Source organism: Phodopus roborovskii, unplaced genomic scaffold (genome assembly GCF_943737965.1).
Source record: "Phodopus roborovskii unplaced genomic scaffold, PHOROB, whole genome shotgun sequence".
In the NCBI taxonomy this organism is placed as follows: domain Eukaryota; kingdom Metazoa; phylum Chordata; class Mammalia; order Rodentia; family Cricetidae; genus Phodopus; species Phodopus roborovskii.
The window spans coordinates 9,091,501-9,112,713 of record NW_026125391.1 but is presented as its reverse complement, the minus strand read 5'-3'; the positions used below and the strand labels follow the sequence as shown (position 1 = coordinate 9,112,713).

At 36.9% G+C, this 21,213-nt stretch overlaps 1 protein-coding gene across 1 annotated transcript in view; it reads left to right on the top strand.

Moving 5' to 3' along the window:
* Positions 1-19,988, top strand: part of Etv1 (ETS variant transcription factor 1) — an 85,882-nt gene extending 65,894 nt beyond the window's left edge. The window contains exons 9-14 of the mRNA XM_051175081.1: positions 4,988-5,055; position 6,174; positions 6,735-6,803; positions 10,276-10,445; positions 14,462-14,563; positions 18,288-19,988. Of these exons, the coding sequence (XP_051031038.1) occupies positions 4,988-5,055; position 6,174; positions 6,735-6,803; positions 10,276-10,445; positions 14,462-14,563; positions 18,288-18,509 (632 nt within the window). The 3' untranslated portion in view covers positions 18,510-19,988. The remainder of the gene's footprint in view (positions 1-4,987; positions 5,056-6,173; positions 6,175-6,734; positions 6,804-10,275; positions 10,446-14,461; positions 14,564-18,287) is intronic.
* Positions 19,989-21,213: the final 1,225 nt, after the last annotated feature.

The window sequence follows — 21,213 nt, the reverse complement described above, 5'->3', positions numbered from 1 at the left end:
CTCCAGGTTTTCATTGAAGTGCACACGCAAGTGCACATACTACATACATATTACTTTCAGAATACATCATTTTGACTTCATATGTTTAGCATTTTAAATTTTCTCCCATTATCCAGATGTATTGAATGTAACTTAGAGTGGTGGTTCATGTTTGTGATCCTAGTACTAGTTGGAGTCAGTCAGGAGGACAGAGTAAGACCTTATCTTAAAAGTGAATGAATGAAAGAATGAATAGTTCCATGTGGGTTTGACTTATTCCTATCACTTCTACAAGGAGTCAAAGTTTACAGCCAGTTAACTTTTGCATTCTGATTTAAAGGAAAGTAAAGACACCATCTTGAGCCATTCTTACTTTCCTGGGATTTCTCACTTACCATAAGACATTGGAAAGCTGAATTAAGTTGTACGATGATTATTACTGCAGGGATCCAGGCAAAAGCATCGAATGAAGGAGACTCCCTTTCCAACCTCCTTATTCCATTTGTAATATGAGATAATCCCAGGTTTACACACTACTTGGTAACAAAGTAGTTTCAGCAACCACTAAAAATGCCCTGCCCAATCATGACTAATCTTCCTTCTCTGGGTCTGGCATGGCTTTTGGAAGCTTACACAAATGATACCTTAGGGGAATTTTCATTTTGTACAACTGAGCAGCAAATATGCAAATCAAAGGAGTGCCTGGCATATTACATGTGTGAATGCAAAACTGCATTTTGTGATAAAACTTTTGGTAAAGCTTCCCAGGTCAATATTGTATTTTCCAGCATCAAACTGTACATTGTAATGCAAAGAGGGAGAAAACAGCTTTTTCTCTTAAGTTTCTTGCACATGTATCCTGATATGAAATGATATTTTTGTATCACTTCAAATCTGATGCCTTTAAAAGTAATAATACATGATGCCTAACCCAAGTGGGAAGTTTGGAGACCTACAGTCCTTTGTTCTTGTTTCCACCACCGTGCATGGAAGCCTGAAGATGCCAGCAGCACTTGACTGCTTTGAATTTTTACAGCATATTAGATCAGCTGTCATCACCACAAGAGCTCATCTGTAACAAATTACAGGCACTGTGATTTCTGTGAGCTGATTTGGTCAGCACTAATATCCAGTTTTAGAATGCTTTGATCCACAAGTTTCTACATCAATAAAAATCCTTTGTCCTAAATTCAATTTACATAATCCAATTTATAGACTTACTTTTAACCTTCTTAAGCCAGTGTTATTTAAGAACAAACAACAAGGGTTAATATTGCAAAAATATGAAGTTCAAAGATGGATCCTTGGGTATTTAAAATATCTGGTGGAAATTCTGGCTTAATCATAAATTCATGATGACTGTTTAATCAATATAGTTTTAGATATCATAGATTAAGAGATAGATTTACAGAGTCTATCCCAGAATAACTGCACTAACCAAAAAAAATCAAGCAGTTCATGTGATGTAGGAGCACAAAATTAAGGTCTGTAAGTAAATTATTAAATATGTAATTATATTCTAAATTCTTTCTGCATATACTAGTAGATATATAACATCAACTCATTCCATATGTTCCTCTTAACATCACTTTTAAAAGTATCACAAGCACTCCCATTTTACAGATGAGGAGGTTGAGGAAAAAGCTGTTACACACTCCCATTAAATGAGAGACCTTAGATTTCAATTTTGTGCCTAGTAGGTGACAAAGTGGCCGTTGGCAATCACTGTGCTGAGCTGGTTATCCTAAAATTTTAATCAGAGGATTCCAGATAGGATAATATATGTGTCCTGCTGTCCTAGCATGTTTGCATAGGTCAGGCCACAGTGAGTTGTTGCTATTACATTGTCCTTCCTTCCACAGGAAAATGGAAGGCCCTGCCCAGCGACACCTCCATTCTCTGTCACCAAACATTGTCCTTTGAAATCACTACTTAGTCCAACTTGGATCTTTGTGGAACATTTAGCAAAAGTTCAAATGGAATGCCAAGTCTCACCAGTTGGACTTTTTTTTATTAGATAAGGTAGAAATGAAAGCAGCAGGCAATTTAATTAGCAGTAATTTTTCTGGGCAAGTCATTACTTTGATGAACTTCAGAGCAATGTTTACGGCCCCTAATTAACCATGTTAGTCATTTGATTGAATAATCACTTTGGAAATGTTTCTACAATTTGATTAGAGTCTGACCCACTCTGATAGTCATAAATTAACTGATATCACTTTAGAATAACATGACTTCATTTATTCTATGTGAATAAACCTCCTAGCTTTTTCTTTTATTTGATTTTTTTTTTTTCTGGCTTCTGTAGACTATATAAATGGCATCCATTTAAAGGGCAGACTGGATTTAAAAATGCTAGCCAAGGCCTTGCCTTTAAAAGCTAGTTGCTAATTTTATTTACTCTTGTGTAATAAATGGCAGGATTTGGAAAAGCAAAATTCTCTCCATAAATTGCCACCCATTGTCTTCTTAAAAATGTAAATCACATATTGGTCTTATGAAAACTGTGATGAAAATTCTAGTCTGAGCCTTATTACACGTTGCTGACTATTAAAATAAATTTTAGAACAATTTGTTTTAAATATCTAAGTAGACCTAGAATTTTTGAAGAACAGTACAGTGGGAGAGCAGCAATTGAGATGTCAGCTGCTTTTCTAGATGAGGAGAATTAAACAAATTATGCATAAAGTATATCTAACACTATGTCTAGATTTCCAGGATTACACTATTTTTGCACCACGTTAGAATACTCTATAAGTGTCCTGCATCTTTCAGTACTGGCTTCCTCAGAAATATTTTTGTTTCCTCTTTCTCTTTCCCTTTGGGATGGATAGCGGTTTTACTCACACTTACATGTAATAGACTTCAGCCTCTGTCTTTTCCTCTAGCTTCCTCAGAGCCTGCCAGCTGTTCTTACAGCCATACTCCAGGTGTGCTGAAATCACTAAGAGTATTTTTGTGGCATGGTATCAACATCAGTACAGCAAAATGCTTGCCTCTGAGCAGCTGTTGCACTGACTGAAGTCATTAACACTGTCCCTTCTAGGCCCAGCTGTTTTGAGGGACCTTCTGCCTGGCAATAAATCAGAATAACATTAAAAATTAATTTGAAGGTTCATCATTAGTTTTAAGTTGGAATAAAGTGATTGCTAACTATTTGGCCTGTTATCAAGACGGTCGGGAAAAGAGTTACTTTACCCTCATAGACTCAGAATTGTGCACTAATGATAAATTGTACAATGTTATAGAAAAGTGCATATTCGAAAGTTTTCCACTGTCTTTACCACATAAACTATGCTTTCTTATGTGCTTTTATTTCATGTAAGTATTTAATTTTATTCCTCTGATGCTGGAATTATGCATAGGAACAATGCTTGCTATGCAAGGGTTCTACTCCTGAACTGTATGCCCAGCCTCTTCCATCCCTGGCTTTGTTTTGTTTTGAGAGAGTCTATATAACTCTGAATGTCCTTAAATTCACAAGCTTTCTTCCCCAGCCTCTTGACTATTGGGATTCTAGGCATGTACCACCAAAACCATACTTCTAAAATGTTGTTAAAATTATGGCTTATTGGTGAAACATTTTAGCTTAAAACCACATGGATTATATATTTTTATGTTAAAATTGCTCATATGTGTGTTGATGTTAATCATTAGTCCAGAAAAATTATCACTTGCACAAAACCATACAAATAAACAAACAAAAAATACTGATTTTGAAAATGGGAAATTCTAGATCAAGGGATAAACCAGGCCAAATACAGGGTATTGATTATCTCTTGTTACAATGAGTGTGTAGATGAACAGGCCTGAAAAGACTGGCCTTTGAGAATCATTTTTTAAGGATGGTGTACTTGAATGACAAGCATTGGGAGGGATGGATTTTTTTTTTCTGTATTAAATTTTGCATTTGTGGTGCATATTTCCTTTTCTTTTTTATTAGTGTTGCAAAAAACTATACACAATTGACTTGATCAATTGTTTATACATTCAAGGGTATGCCTCAGTTTGGAAGATCTGAAACTTGTGTTTTGAAGAACTAGTTTTAAGAAAAATAGATACAAATGAAGTACAAAAATAAGTATTAGGTAGGGCTCAGAAGGGACTCCCCATGTACAGGAAGGCCTTTAATTTTGGGGTTTGCCTTGTACCTATCTCTGGTTTCTGAGTGAATATGCCCTCAGCACCAGGGAACTAGACAACAGTAATAGGGGTCAGGAAACATCTCTCAACCCGTTATTTTATAGAAATAACAAGAAAAATAAACAAAAAAAAATATTTGTCCAAACTTAAGTAGGTTACAAACTAATAAGGACTTGAATTGGAATCATATGTCTCCTGAACTATGTTTATTTTGTTTTCCATGTCAAATCATTAAACCTGTTCAGTTCTGAGTCAGTGCTGAGTCGAGCTTCACAGTTAGCCATGTTTGTTTTCTCTTCCAGATCACTGGACCCTATAGGTGGCGCTTTTTCTTAGCAAGGGCATTATGAAACTGTTTATTATGTACTTTCATTGTTAGCTTTGAACATATTCCCAATTAAAGTGAAAAGCCAGGTACGCTGTTATCTAAGACAGTTAAAAACGTTAGAAGGCTCAAAATAACTCATGAGATTAAATTATTCTATCGTTTCTATTTTTTCTAGTATTTGTGAAGTCATCCATTGCCAAGCCTTTGCTCTTTGCAGTGTGCACAGACAGACTAATGTGGAGTATATAAATTAATTACACTTGCCCTTAAATGCACTGATATGATATCCATATGGTATTAGTAAACTTCAGCAAAGTTGAGTTGGTAAAACTATGTTCACCTGCTTATTTAAGAGAGTCTTCCTTCACTGTGATACATTAAGCCTCACTTTCTTGATGTTCCCACTAAAAATGTTCAGCCTGTGCTGACAGACTTGCTTATCTCGACTTTCTATGTTTTAGTTCGTTTCTATCTACCTTCCACCTGTCCTGTCCTTCTAACCTGCCTTTCCTTGACAAATTTTGTTTTTTCTTGCAGAAGTGCCTAGCTGCCACTCCATTTATATGCGGCAAGAAGGCTTCCTGGCTCATCCAAGCAGAACAGAAGTTAAGTTCTCCATTTTTAAAAAATTCCTTATAAGTAACATTAAAAACAATCTCACATTACAAATTTGGATTGTCTTACTCATTCATTGAGTGATTTGGGAAACACATTTATGTTCCCAAAATATTTTAAAAATTATACTTTGGGGACATGGTATGATCAGTGGCAAAATGCTTGGCTAATATACTCAAGGCCTTGGAGTCAGACCCTACCAAGGCAAAGATAAACACAAACCACACTCTATCTTTTGAAAATAAATGGATAGTCTTTAACATCTTGGTAGCTTGTACGTGGGTGTTAGCGTGAGTGAACCTTATCCACACCAATATCTGTGTTCTTTTCTGCCAGCACCTGGCAATCTTTTTAACTAGAAATTACTCTTTACAGATTATGTAACTTACTCCACTCGATGGACATAGATCTTAAAGAATAATTCAGCTATGACCTTATGAACCAAGGTCACAGTTTTGTAGTAAAACATGGTAGGATGATTTTGCCTTTCAATGTCCTGGATTTTGTACCTTTTGGAAAAGTCATTATTAAGAACAGATTGACATTAGCTGTATAGAGGAGTTATTATTTTAGGTAAGCACAGTGGAACTCTCTGCACTAATAGATTTTGACATCTGCAAAGTAATAGACAAGAACTGATTTTATGTGGATATTACCTCCTGAAGGATTTCTGGAACTATGACTTAAACAATATGTTTCTTCAGAAAAATTGCCTTAGATAGAACATCTTCAGTTAGGATTAATATCCATGATGTTATGTGAAGGATGTTAATAGATGTTAAAGTGACAGCAGAAGACAGTAAATCTTGAATAATTCAGAGAAAAAGCTTTGCACCAATGATATAATTACTGTTGCTGGTGTTATTACTATTACCAACCTACTGTAAAGAACATTACATTTGAGAAGTAAAGCTATGTTTAGATTCTATGAAATTCAGCCCATAATTAAAGATGACAATTAGGTAAAATCCAGTATATGTGAGAGAGAAGATGATAAAAGTTATCAGCTTAATTTTACTTTTTCTGTGAGCACAGTTATATTATAGCACAGCAGAGAAACAACAATAAAACCCCTGTTCTTACTCTCTTGGCTATTAATGATGAGAAGGGTTAGGTGAGTCCAATGGCTCAGTGAGTGAAGGTGATTGCTACCAAGTCTAGTGAGCTGAGTTCACATGACAGAAGGGAAGAACCCACTACTGCCAGTTGTCCTACAACTGACAGGCCCATGCTGTGTTATATGCACAGCACATAAACAAAGTATAATAAAAATGATTTTAAAGTGAGAAGGTTTTCATTCCAAGATATTTCTACAAGAAAGTAAAGGGTAAACTAAATCAGTTTCTGAGTGCCAGGACAACACCAGAAATCAAGGACAATGCCAGAAATTCACTTTGCTGTCCTTTTCTTGAATAATGAATAATGAAATAAAATGTCCAAAAATTAAATGAAGCATTATAAAGCCCAGGTGTGCCAGTATTTTTGGCAAGGTGTGGTTAAGTCAGCATATCTCTACTGGTTACACATCACTATGCTACCATGTCCTTCTAAACTGGAATGCACAAAAACTATTCAGTTCTTACTCTCATTCCCATTTGATAGATGTGGAAATTGACAACTTAATTGCATATTCTATCATTTATAACTATGTCCTGCTCTCCCCCAACAGGTTGCATGTTTGAAAAGGGCCCCAGGCAGTTCTATGATGACACCTGTGTTGTCCCAGAGAAGTTCGATGGTAGGTTTCTCTCAGGTACATTGTTTGATTTTTGTGAGTGCAGAACACACTTTCCTTTTCTGAAAGCACTTAGAGGTTTCCATGCGTATCCTTTATCACACACTAAGCACTAAGGACTAGTGAGGTTACTAAGCATTCCCTTCACTTCCCCCTCCCTTTGTTTCTCTCCTCTCTGTGGTTCCATGAGAGTCCTTTTTTTGGAGACTGAGCAGAAGTACAACATTGTTGCTGTGCTTTGTGTAGAGCAAGGCATCTTTCCATTGCCCTGCTGAGCACATGCAGCTTGTTATTTGAGATTTACTGAAAGCTGATCCTGTAATTAACAAAGCAGAACAGAAAGCATGCTACTGTGGATGCACTGATGACTAATGCAGCCTCCTTTCTTTTTATTGTTCATGAAAAGATGCATTATGGAGCACAAGACCTACATAACTGCCCATTGAGTCTGCTGATTGCTTGCCCCCCACTCTCCCACCAAGGAAGATGTACATTGCTAATGTAGCATTATGTCGTAATTGCTTAAAAGGAAGTAAGGAAAGCATTACCTTTTAAACATCTCTTGCTAGTGCAATGAAAGGGTCCCAGATATTAGAAAAGAGCGTCAAAGCAGATAGAATCTTCTTTTCTTGACATGCGTGGTGGCAAAAGCCGACATTTACAAAGAAGCTTGGAGGAAAAGTGAACGGTTAATTCATTTACTGGTTCTTCGGAGTGGTCTCCATATTTCCTGCTTTGATTGTCAAACAGGAAATGAGCAGGGGCCCTCTGATTAGCTGATTGCAAAAACTTTGGGGATCTCGGCTGTAATGATTTGGTGCTCTCAGAGTTTTTAATTGTCATTATTTAAACAGCAAAGTGTATGCTCAGACTGCTGTTCAGTCTCCTATAATTAGTTACTTGAGGGCTTAACTGCCAAGCTTCTTGCTGCTCTTGTAGTTTTTGGAAAGGATGGTAAGTTTTAGGAAAATCTGTTTCTTTAGCCTCCCTTAAGGTAGCCTAATTTATTAAAGGTCATGGAATGAACCCCAAAAGAAATCACTTTTCTGGCTTTCTTCTATAGTATTTCAGAAATGTGAGTTGTGTTAACTACACTTATTAGCACCCCATCATAGTTCTTAAAATTCAGCTTTTTTTTTTTTTCTTTTCTTTCTTTTTTTTTTTTTTTTGACATAGTGCTTAAAACTTGCTTTTTTGGAATTTGTATCATTTATTGTGAGTTTCACACTTTAAACAATCTTAAAATTAGTATGGGTATATAAAGAGGGAAAGTACCTTAAAACTGTGAGCAAAGTAGAATGCTGGCACCTGGCTATCCTAGTTTGCTTTCTTTGACTTCAAATACTGTGATTTTGTTATATAACACACATACACACACACACATACACACACACACACACACACACACACACACACACACACACACACACGATATATGTTATATGTCTTGCATTTTAAGTGTTAGGGAACAAGAAGCAAAGGAAAGAGGAATTTTTGCATGTAGTGAATTGAATAAGTTGTATGTATGGACTTCAACACCATAGAAACTACATTTCACAAGGTTTCACTCTGTCTGCATGAGTGCTCACTTGCTTCATGGGGGGGGGAAATGGAAATATTAGAAGGAATAATCTGAGATAAAGAAAACTGAACTGACTTTGAAATCAATATAAAGACATACTCCTATATTGCCTCTTTAAAGAAAAAGAAAAAAGGACTTCCTGATTTTTTTAGTGGTCATTGACTGAATAATTCTGTGTGTTTGTGTTGCTGTTTAAGTGTTGCTTTTTTTTTTTCTGATCATGTGATGAGGTGTGTTTCTACTTACTGACTACTGGATACCTTATGGTTTAGTTTATTTTGTAGTTCACACTTAGTGTGAATAGAGCTACTTGCCTGAATTGTTTCTTCAACAAAGAAGAGATCTGACCTATCTGTAGGCTTTAGCCAGGCCCTGTGAATTACAGGCAGGCTCATGTAGTTTTGAAATGCATGGCCAGAATTAGAAGAAAATAACTACTGGTCACAACGCCAAGTGTTCTGGTTTAGTATTTTGCATTGAAAAGCCAAAACAGTTATATAGCAAAAGCATTATTAACACATTTACCCATATTAAATTTTTATGCTTTTATACCAGCTACATAGAGCTCACATTTTTTTCTTAAAATATTTATTTCATAGAATGCTCTGGTATACATACTTTTTAAAATTATTAATTCTCTCACACAATACATCGTGACTGCATCCTTCCCTCCATCTACACCTCTCAGTCCTCCCCACCCAGTTTCACTGTTCCTCCATTTCCCTTCCTTTCAGAAAAGAGTGGACCTCCCAGTGATAATAACCAAACATGGTGTAACAAGATGCAGTAAGACTAAGCACATACCCTCATATCAAGGCTAAGAGTATAGCAGAATATCCTTAGGGATCTTTACTTTTCTTCCTCTTCTTCTTCTTCTCTTCTTCTTCTTCTCCTTCTTCTTCTTTTCTTCTTCTTCTTCTAGTTTCTTGGTTTGTCTTTTGTTTTGCTTTTTTGGTTAATTGTATTTGCTTCTACCTTAGGTCTCTGAGCCATCTAGTTTAAAAGGAATTCATGTACATTCATATACATTCATTCTCAAGTTTAAAGGAAAGACTAGCAAACTGGGTGGTGTAGACCGCCTTTAATCCCAGCACTCAGCTGGCAGAGGTGGGCAGATTTTTTAGTTCCAGGTCAGCTTGGTTTACAGAGTGAGTTCCAGGATGTTCAGGGCTATGCAGAGAACCATTTTCTCAGAAAACACATCAAAAGACCAAAAATTGAATTAAATGAACAAGATGCAGGCAAGGTGCATATATCAAGAACATTGTTTCCTTTGTTGCCCAGTGAAAAGCAGTCACTTCCAGAGGAAGGCAGGATAGGTGGAACCATAATGCTACAGACTCCTTTGAGTTTCCCAATTCATAGAAAGTGCAGGTCTCTCAGACTTTATGATATTACTGAATTTACGTTGAAATGTGTGCCCTCAGATTTTCAGTAGCTTGTCATATGTGGGTCAATAAGGTATTTACAAATTATAGTTTGTAGAAATTAATTTATACAAGTAAAATGCACAGAGCTTAAAGCTGATTATGTCTTCTGAGAGAGAGAGAGAGAGAAACAGCAGTAACTCAGCAGAATCAAACGAGTGTGATCAGGTACCATGGTTTTTAAAGATGGGAAGGCAAGATAGACAATCTGTATTAGGTTTTTATAAGTAAATGATGTTTATGAATTTATTCCTACCAGTGAGAATATATATTGTTAAAGCTGTCTGCAAGTTTCTGTAGATTGTTGGTCTGCACTTAAACATTTGATTATTTTAAATCTATATTTAATTGGCACTGTTACAAAATACATGAAGTGATTGTGTTTAACCATTCTCATGGCCGATTTGGTGTAAATTGTATACAAATGACATAATATTGCTGATAATAGTTTATTTTTTGAACTTAGGGGACATTAAGCAAGAGCCAGGAATGTACCGGGAAGGACCCACATACCAGAGGCGAGGATCCCTTCAGCTTTGGCAGTTTTTGGTAGCTCTTCTGGACGACCCTTCAAATTCTCATTTCATTGCCTGGACTGGACGAGGCATGGAATTTAAACTGATTGAGCCTGAAGAGGTTAGTCGAGTAGATCTTGAATAGGAAATCAAAATGTCCTATAATATAAACAGACTTGGTTAATATGCTAGAAAGTTATATACAAAGTTTTAAAACTATATACACATATTTTAAATTTGAAAGTAGGTCAAAACAATGTAACATTATTAATTCATTTCATGGTCTTTACCAATGAATGTAATGGTCTCTCTAAGTTTACAACAGTTTGCATCTGTTCCTAGGGCTGGTTTTGCAGCAGAGTCCTGGCTTCACACCAAACACACACAGAGGACTCAAAAGTGGGAATACCATTGCTAAATATTTGGGTGTTTAAGTTCTGCGTGTACGCTCCATTTGGCTATAAAGAAGCTTTGGTTTTCTGTAGCTGTACTGAAATGAAGTTAAATGAAGAACCACACAAATATGATGTAGGCTGCAGAGACTGAAGATGCCTAGCAAAATAATCCCAAAGTCCATTTCCATGACCAGGGATTGTGTGCTCCCCCTTCATGGAAGATTTTAATAACCAAAAGGACTTGGACTGCGAAAGTTCAACAGGGATTTGTGTCAGTTAAACAGCCATTTCCCTCCACCTGTGATTAAAATAAACTGAACAGGAACAGACATTTCACTTTTGTCATATTTGTTAGGACAGGAGACATTACTGAATGATGTCAGTGACATTGAGCCACTCAGAAGAACCCACATTCTCCTAGTGATGAAGTTCTTCATACAACAACCCGTGACATTTAAATGCTTGGGTCTGAATAAAAGAGTGGAAGATCTGACTAGCTGGCCAGCTAGTGCCGTCATCCTGAGTTTCTGTGATCAGTTAAATGCGGGGAAGATATGCAATCACATCTGTTTTATATAGCTGACATTTCAACAACTTGGCTGTCACAGGTGCATAAAGTCAAAAGCAAGACCGAGTCATTCAGTCGGTTGACTGTTTCCAAATGGTAACTAGCTCAGTGGGAGTTGTGCAATAGGTACCACGTGTCTCCTAAGCTTTTGGTCAATATCCATTCCTAGGGGCCTGGGAAGATGGCTCAGTAAATAATGTGCTTCTGCACAAGCATGAAGATTTGGTCTCTGTTCTCAGCAGCCACCATAAAAGCCTGGTGTGGCACCAGACACCTTTAATCCCCGTGCTCTGCAGGCAGCCACAGAAAGATACTAGTGACACACTGGCCAACTAACTAGTGTAGTTGAATCAGCATGTTCCAGGTTTAGTGAGAGACCCTGTCTCAAAAGAGGAAGTCAAGGGTGATTGATGAAGACACTGTCATCAGACTCATGTACACACACACACACACACACACACACACACACACACACACACACACACACACACTAAATAAACAAATACAAATTTTAAAAAATGAAATATCCTATTTCTGATTGCTGCCTAGCCTAGCTCACACTTATAATCATATCCATCAGTCAATGACTGTGTTATCTTTTCCAGTTTCTAACTGTGAATGGTTTTCATCTATGTGGCCCACACTGCCTCTCTTACCCTCTGCTATATAACGGACCTTTCAGTGTTGTGACCACCACAATCCATGAGTGATGTTATGGGAACCACCATGTTGTACTGCTTATAGGTTTTATTTTCTCGTGTTTCCTCTCTTAGTTTAAAATGATGAGTACACTTCTGAATCTGTCCTACTTATCAGCTGAGTGTGTTAGGATAACGTTAGCAAACACGGCTGTCTCTTCCAGGTATCCAAGATAACGGTATATTATTTCCAAATTAATCAGTCATCCAGAAACATTCCTTAACCCAGTAAGACACCTGTAGGGTTCCATTCCACAGTCTTGATGATGCTCAAGCTAGATAGATACCAGTCAGACTGCCAGACCCTGACTTAGGATTGCTGTCTCTTATCCAAGCATTACCTTCCAAAGTTAGTGGGTTGGATGATGTAGGTTATTGACATAGTGCTTGCCTGGCACACACAGGGCCTTGAGTTCTAACACCAACACCAGAAAGATACACTAATATAAGTATGGAGTCACACTTAAACTAAAATACTGACTTACTTAATGAAATTGACAGTAAGGGTGCATGCCAATTATGACAGCATAATTCTAAGAGCATACTTTCTAAAGCCCAGACTAGTAATCCATAGTGCTGAGAATTAATTGGCATTATAGGAATCAAACTCTTACAAACCTCTTTTACAGTATTTCCAACTACCAAGTTACTCCAGAGATTTCTATGGTGCCTTAAAGTTTGTTGCATTTTAATTTTGAAGTGAACTCTGGTAAAATTCTAGAAAAGACTCATTTATAAATGAATGTTTTGGGGATTTGTTGCTTACCAACACTTCACATTCCTTGAGATTCCCATGCAGGGAATTGAGCCACTGACATCTTTTGTTATTTAAAAAAAGAAAACCCAAACTCACTCCTTCCTTCCTTCCTTCCTTTCTTCCTTCCCTCCCTTCCTCCTCTTTTTCCTTCCTGTTTTCCCCTCCTTTCCTTTCTCTTGGACATTTCAGGGTTTCATAGCCTAGGGTCATCTGGAACTCATAACTCTCCTGCCATAGCCCTAGTCTCATACTCAGCTCGCATGTGCAAGAATTACCAGCATATCTCACCACTCCTGGCTTGCATTTATTTTGTATTGCCATCTTTTTCCCTGCTCTATTCACTATTACTTAAAATAGTTACTGTAGAGTTTGTGGATAATTAAGATGTATCCACCATCATGACTGCTAGCTAGAATGGATAGTTGTCTTTGCTCTATCGTGTCACTGTACTTACAAATAGTATACCATGACATGTGATTAAAGACCATTGTATGTTCCTTCCAAGAATAAAAACTAGTGACAGAGAAAAACAGTAAGAATTGTTGTTTTTAAAGATTACGGGGTGGGGGTGGGGGACAACAGATAGGCTGTTGCTAATGAAGAGGAGAGGAATAGACAGATGTCTTTGAGGAGTTCCTTTGTGGGACAGGACAACTCAGAATTTCCTGGAAACAAAAGGCCATGGCTCTGGTGAAGATGCTGTCCTGGCATTGCTTAGGCTGTGCGTGGTTTCTCCTCAGCCAACCAAGGAGAGGGGTTAAAGATATCATGACTTCACTTCCTCTGTCTGCCTCCATCCACCCAGTGTGATGATGAGGCAAATGGCACCTTTGGGAAGTGCTTCCAAAGCTCTGCTGCAGGGCTCTTCCTTAACCTGATGCCATGTTCCACATAGCCAAAGAGTAAACCTCCTGAGACCTTTACTAAACCACACTGGACAACTGGACATTCTGCTTAAAAAAAAAAAACAAAACAAAACAAAAAAAAGACTCATATTCATGGTGTCTTTTCCACTTCCACCTTATTTTTAGCATCCAATTAAGTTTTCCTAAATGAGTGTAATTTTCCAGTTTGCTGTTGGCTCTAGCTTTTTTTCAGAGGCCGCCTTGGGCAACAACAATTATTTGTAGTTCAACTTATTAATCGGCATTCTGTTTCCTCGGCTGACACACAGCCAGTTGTCCTTTCTTTTTGCACAATGTGAGCAGGGTCTCTCTCTCTTTTTTTTTCCTCTATCATTTGTCACAAATGCAATAAAACACCTTTACAAAGGGGTCATTAAGCAGTTCATCTGGAATTTCTGCCTGAATGTCCAGGAAGGAAAAGACTGCCTGTGTATTACAGAAGGGAAAATCTGCCTCGTTTTGGTCAATTGCAGCCTGTTCTTTCCTGATGTAAACAAATTCCCTTATTTCCATTTAATTTCTACCCAAAACAATGGTGACAAAGAATTCTATTGTGACCTTTAAGAAAGAGGACTGCATGCCTGGTTTAAACCAGGGCACAGGAAATTCAGATCATGAAAGCCATTGCTGCTTGACTTATGCCTTGGATTTGCAGGCGTTTTTGTGTATTTAGAAGTCAAACGTTGATGAACTTGTGTGTGTGTGTGTGTGTGTGTGTGTGTGTGTGTGTGTGTGTGTGTGTGTAAGCCACTAACACTGAACAGTGTGATTGCAGAAGACTGCTTACTGACAATGTGATTCTGTTTGGTGGCAGGTGGCCCGGCGTTGGGGCATTCAGAAGAACAGGCCAGCTATGAACTACGACAAACTTAGCCGTTCTCTCCGCTATTACTATGAGAAGGGAATCATGCAGAAGGTGAGGTGATATTACATTTGAACTCACTGTGATAATGCCCACCACTGGTCTCCAAGTCAGTCCTAAAGTCACATTATCACTGCCTTGCTCCAGATAGGCTTTCACAGGTATTAGTAGATTCTTGGTTCCTGTTTGGGACATCACAAGCAGGACACTTGGGACATCACAAGTCATGGACACTTACATGTCTCTAGAAGCTGTAATTTTAGTGGGCCCCGCTGCTTGTATTTTTCCTTTTTTTTTTTTTTTTTTTTTTTTTTGTTTGTTTGTTTTGTTTTGTTCTGATTCTTAAAACACTCAGGCATCACTTGTTCTTATTAGAAAAAGAAAAAAAAAACTTTGTTTTCCTTGCTCCATATCTTGCCTGATTTTGCCTGATTTTATCACCTGGCAGTTTAATATCCCAAACCACTTACTTGAAATAAATGTTTCATCGTATTTGGTTGGTAGAACAAAGTTCAATTTCTTTTAATTCAAATGAGCTTCTTTTAATATTTAAAAGTTGTTTTGAGTAAAATTCAAAATGTACTTAGAGTATAGCATTAATAAAGGAGCTGTGAATAAATGAATATATAAAGATAAACCATTTGGATATTTGTTATTTCCTTCAGCCTTGGGTGGTTTACTGCTTATCCAGGCAGTGCAGTTTCATGTGAATACTTCACAGAACAGACTTTTTAGATGCCATTGCTCGGCATGAGGAAGGCAGGTTGTTTATCATACAAACTTGCAGAGCTTGGACTCTACATGTAGGTAGTAACCAACCAGGGTCCCTTAACATGTACTTTTCATCTTTATACACATACAGCCACTTCCCTGCTTCTCTAAGACCCATGCATGCTTCCTGTAGGAGTTCTTTCTAGAATAATCTGCCTTTTTCATTGCATCTATTACTGTATGGACCCTTCTGGTGGTTAAGTAAATTGTAGCATAGTTTATTCAGAAGAACTCCATGTTTCCCCTTCTCATTACATAGAAAATATATAATGGGGAATTACAGTCCAAGTTTGTGTGATGGTATTTGTTCATCAGCTTAGAACTTTAATTAGACATTTGTGATGTATGTAAAGAACAATTCTATAAGAAGCCTGGAGAATAAGATACAATTAACCAAATGGGTTAATACAAGTAAAAAATTTTAAATTATTAATTTCAGTAATTCTGAAATAGAAATAAGAAGTGCTAGAAAAATACTTGTTGTACTTTGTAGAAAAAAAATATCTGCACACCTAGTCAGAAATTTAACAATATCTAGAAGAAGGTATACTAATGTAGTAATGTTTGTATTCTGCATATATAATCATTTGCTTCTTTTTGCTTTACCGTTTTCATTTGAGATTTTATTTAATGTTCCTACACAGATATACTTTAATTGGGTCAAATATACTTCCATTCCCTTTCCCCCAAATTTTGAAAATTATATTTTTTGCTGTGTGTTTATGTTTATGTGTACTATCAGTGTATGTGTGCAAATCATTATGACAGCTTGTAGTAACCAGGTCTGGCTTTCTACTCTGTGGGTCTGAGGGACTGAACCCAGGTTGTCAGATTTGGAGGCAAGTGCTTTAACCAGCTGAGCTACCCTGACATTTTTAAAGTTGAAATGTAATTTAAATATCTGTCTAGGATTTGACAACACAGCCTCCTCCTTGTTTACTTCTGATATATTCCTCCACAAACTTCCTGAGTTTTTCATCTCACTGTTTAAGTTTTACCTAATATTCTTACACTGTGGTTATATCCCTAACAAAGGAAGGCATCCTTTACTCTGTCTATCAGTTCTCTAAACTCAGCAATATCTAACTGTGGAATAAATACAGTAGTAGCACTAAAAACAATGTTTATTTAGAGAAAACTAGAAAGAAGCATAAGACAAAAATCCTTAGGAGATTTTATAATGTCGATTGCTTCTTGTGCATTTAAATTCCTCATGATGAAATGTTTTTCAGTTATTAACATTGCTTCTAAGTAAAGACCTCAACATGTCAGACAAAATGTCAGGTCCAGTACCCAAGTCAAACAATTATGTTTTGCAGCCCTAAACAGAGTGGGCTATAAAATATAAAACACTCAGAGGTATACAGAGTATAGCAATTATTTTACTTTTATTTCTTGAAAACTAAAGAAAAATTGAAATGAAACAAAGATTTAATTATCTCTCAGCTTTTGTCTGATTGATACTGCCTGGTTTTCATATTTTACAGTCATTTCATTAGCCCCTCCCCTTTTCTTTTGTAATGAGAACTAAAGGAAAAGAATTAAGCTAGATGTCTCCATTTGCTTTGCATTGTGCTAGAGACTTCCCTCTATGTATCACAGCAGGCTTTCCAAGGAGCCCTTCCTGTCTCCATTTCACAAGACAAGGAACTAAAGGGCAGTTTAAGAAACATGTCCAGACTCATAAACATTGCTCAGTGTTGGCTCTTTCAAACCTCTGGATATCCAGATTATTTGGACGCTAACATGGTTCCTTTTACTTAAATTCAGGGCAGCAAATATTCTAAATCTGAGTCCAGAGCAGCAGAGATCCTTGGCAGTCATTCCCTCTCTCCCAAACATGTACAGAGAGTTTATAAACTGTGAACACACTGTTTCCCCATGTCACAAATCAACTAGCAAGACCTTTAGGCACAGAAACATGAGATGTTCAGTTCTTTTCAGCTTTCTGAAATTTTAAGCTACACACACACACACACACACACACAGAGAGAGAGAGAGAGAGAGAGAGAGGGAGAGAGAGAGAGAGAGAGAGAGAGAGAGAGAGAGAGAGAGAGAGAGAGAGAACAAAGTTAGCACAAGGAATTGCCTTTGCTTCCCATTGCACCCCTGGGTCTATTAATGGCAGGTACACTTGTCTCCTTCAATTGTTTATCATTTTCTACAGAAGCATTACTCTTCAAAACTTAAGTTTGGGGCATGTCTTTCTCTACAAATTGTGCTATATCTCCTTTATTTCAAGCAGTTGTCACATTTCCTTTTCTCATTTCCTCCCTTCCCAGTGTGTATTTTAGATTCCCTTCACTTTTTTTTTTTTAAGCCTCTTACTTCAATTTGACACTTTACACACATCCTTAAGCTTCATCTAATGTATCTAGCCTTCATTTTAAAAAGTGATGTGCTCAGGATAATGTCCTCTTGCTCCATCCTTCATTTAAATAAGGCTATGTATCTTTAGAGTTTTCTTAGATGAGAATACACAGTGTCGGGAGAAAGATGAAGGGGAAGGAAGCAGTGCATCTTAGGAATTAGTGATGACTAGTGGAGTCTTATTATGAATAAAGCACATTTTGCTTTTAAAACTTGCAAGTTGTAGAAATATAATAGGGGAAGATAAAGCTCAAAGACATTTTCAAAAGCATAGATGTTACCATTTTAACAAAACCTTCAATGTGAATTGCTTGCATTACATCATTGATTTTTCTTTCCCAAATGACAGTGTAAGCACACCTTTATGTTAAAGAGGGGGAAGAAAAAAAATAAAACTGCTGAGTTTCCTAGCTATTTGTGGAATAAATTAATTATTACTGTAGGTCAACATTTTGTGTTTCTCTTGATTGAACCATGGCTTATTTCACTTTAAATTAAGACTTTGTTTCCATGAAGATGTGTTTGTTATGTAGTCAAATGTTCTCTTTTGGCCTCCATCCCTGCTGGCGTATTAATGAGTGTTTGTTTCTCTCTCCCCTACCTATGGTGACACTGGCCTTTGCCATGATGTTCTCAGGTGGCTGGAGAGAGATATGTCTACAAATTTGTCTGTGACCCGGAAGCTCTTTTCTCCATGGCCTTTCCGGATAACCAGCGCCCACTGCTGAAGACGGACATGGAACGCCACATCAACGAGGAGGACACGGTGCCTCTATCTCACTTTGATGAGAGCATGGCCTATATGCCAGAAGGGGGCTGCTGCAACCCCCACCCCTACAACGAAGGCTATGTGTACTAAAATGAATGACAGTCAAGCAGGGCACCCTGTGCTTCGCCTCTTTTTTTTTTTTTTTTTTTTTCAACTTAGAGTCACCGAACTCTCTTCAATCTTTGTTTTATTTTTGTTGTTTGTATTTTATTTTTTAAATAATAATAATACAAAAGGGGGCTTTTCCTGTTGCATTATTCTATGGTCTGCCATGGACTGCGCACTTTATTTGAGGGTGGGTGGGTGTAATCTAGATATTCATTCTTTGTAACAGGAAGACGGAGGGTGAATGGGCAGAGGGAACTAGAAATTTCTTTTTACGTAGGCTTGGGATGGGGTCCTACTGGTTTTATGTATGATGAAGCTATATCATGTTTGTTCGATTTCATAATAACGTAAGATAATTTTCTCAGTATCTACGGTACATTTGATTTGATATTGTGTAAATACCTACTTGGAGACCATTTGCCTTGAGCATTTCCTCATCATTACTGAAGTCTTTGCAGGTGTACAAAAAAAATACTGTAAATGGCAGTTTAATGTTAGAAATGACTGTTTTTGCACCTCTTGTAAAGAAAAAAAAATATTTAGCAATTGCATTTGTTGTTCTTTCTGTTCCAATTTGCTTTACAGATGACTTGTGAAAGATAAGCATAAATGTGGGCAATTCTCTGAAATTTGAGTAATCACCTTGACTGTAAATGAGGGGCACAGTTTTAGACTCTGGCTCCCACTGAGTCATAGGCCAGTAGCATTACATATATCTGGTGCCATCTTACTGTTTCAGTACAAATACTGTCTTTTGAATATGTCGATGCCCATTTCAGTTAAATAATGACATGTCATGATCCTTTGGAATATTCATTTAAGTGTTAAATCTGGGATCACAATGAAGCAAAAAAAAAGGAAAAAAAAAAAGAAAAAAAAAGAAAGAAAAAGAAAAAAAAGGAAAAAAGAAAAAAAAAGGAAAAAAAATTTACCTGTCTCCTTTCACTATCCTCCGTACATAAATACATTATTTAATCAATAAGAATTAACTGTACTAAATCACATACAATGCTGTTCTAGTTACAGCAAGCACTCTTTAAGAAAAATATCCACTACACTAAATAGGTATGATAGTAATTTTTAGACATGGTACCCATTGATATGCATTTAAATGTTTCACTGCTGTGTTCTGTTGATAACATATATAAATATTAGATAATGCTAATGCTTCTGCTGCTGTCTTTTCTGTAATATTCTCTTTCATGCTGAATTTAATATGACCATTTATAGGCAATGCAGTTAACTACAGATAGCATTCCAGGACAAAATAGATGACTCAAACCATTTATTGCTTAAGAAATAGCTTACACCATGCTATGCTATAAGCAGCTTTTATGCACATTGACAAATGAGGAGTGAGCTTCAGCTTGCTAAGGGAAACTGTGGAAACCTTTGTAACTTTTGGGGAAATGGGACATTGTTTATGAACTGTTAAAGAATATGAGGAAGTCTTTGTGTGACGGTGCTGGTACTGATGTTGTCCATGATCTCCTTCTGGACACGCCTGTAAATGTGATCAGATTGTATGAAAGAACAATTCAAAGATCTGACGTTTCAAAGATTTTGCCTTTGTTTTGTTTTACATTTAAAAACAACAGCATTAAACGTGTGCCATGTTACGTTCACTCTGAAAACCATACAGAAATGGTGTCTAACTCTTGAGTAGCTGCTTTCAACATCCAAGCAAAGGAAGTGAATTGCGCTCAGTTTGTTAATATTCTGGAGAAAAACTTTGTGAAGAATCTATAGAACAATGCTTTTTTTGTTTAGAATATCCTTAAATTCAAAGCCCAAATAACCCTAGGAAAGCATTTCTGAGCACAAGAAAGACTTTGGGAAGATGAGCTGTCAGTAGCCATTTTCTATGCTGCACAGATTATTACAGTTGTTTCTCTAAATCAACAGTTCTTTCACTCTCCACACGCCCAAGCCTGTACTATCAGTATCTTCCAGAAATATTTCGATGCCTGTGTATGTCTACAAATGTATGTCACTTGGCTCTTCACAGGCTGATAAGTACACCTTAAAAGTCAGGACACCCACCACGATCATGTGGCTACTTATAGCACTTAGAATGGAAAACGACTTTCTAAATAACAAGCAAAATGTTTATTGGACAGCCAAGCCAACTGAGATACATGATTGGGCTATTTGGCAAAATAGAAGGAAATCCTAAGTGCATCTTTAAATGTAAATTGTGTTGAGGAATCTTTTCTTTTTCTATTGTTCTTCTTTTTCATTTTTAATATGCTTGTCCTAGTCAGTCAGGGAGGAAGAATTGGACCATGAGCTGTTTTAAAGGATCACAAGAATAAATGTATTCATTCTGATATCTAAGGACAACTACAGGTTTTGTTGCTATAGGTAGTGACTTAATGAGCTAAATAAATCATCAGCAAACATTAAGAATATTCCTGATACAGACAATTTCAAAATATAGCATCGTAAATTTTAGCAAAATGAAAGACTTTATATTTTGATTTTTTGGTTTTTCTTTTTCTTTCAGGAAGATTAATAAATCTAGCAGCTGATTTTTGCAAGATTCTTGCATTTTGTATTTCAATAGCTTTGGCTACCAAACATCCAAATTGGTAAAGTAATGTTTCTCTTCAACTTCGTAAAAGAAATGAAAATATATATCCCCTAGTTTTTAATGTCTCATTGAAGATGTGCACATATTCAACAA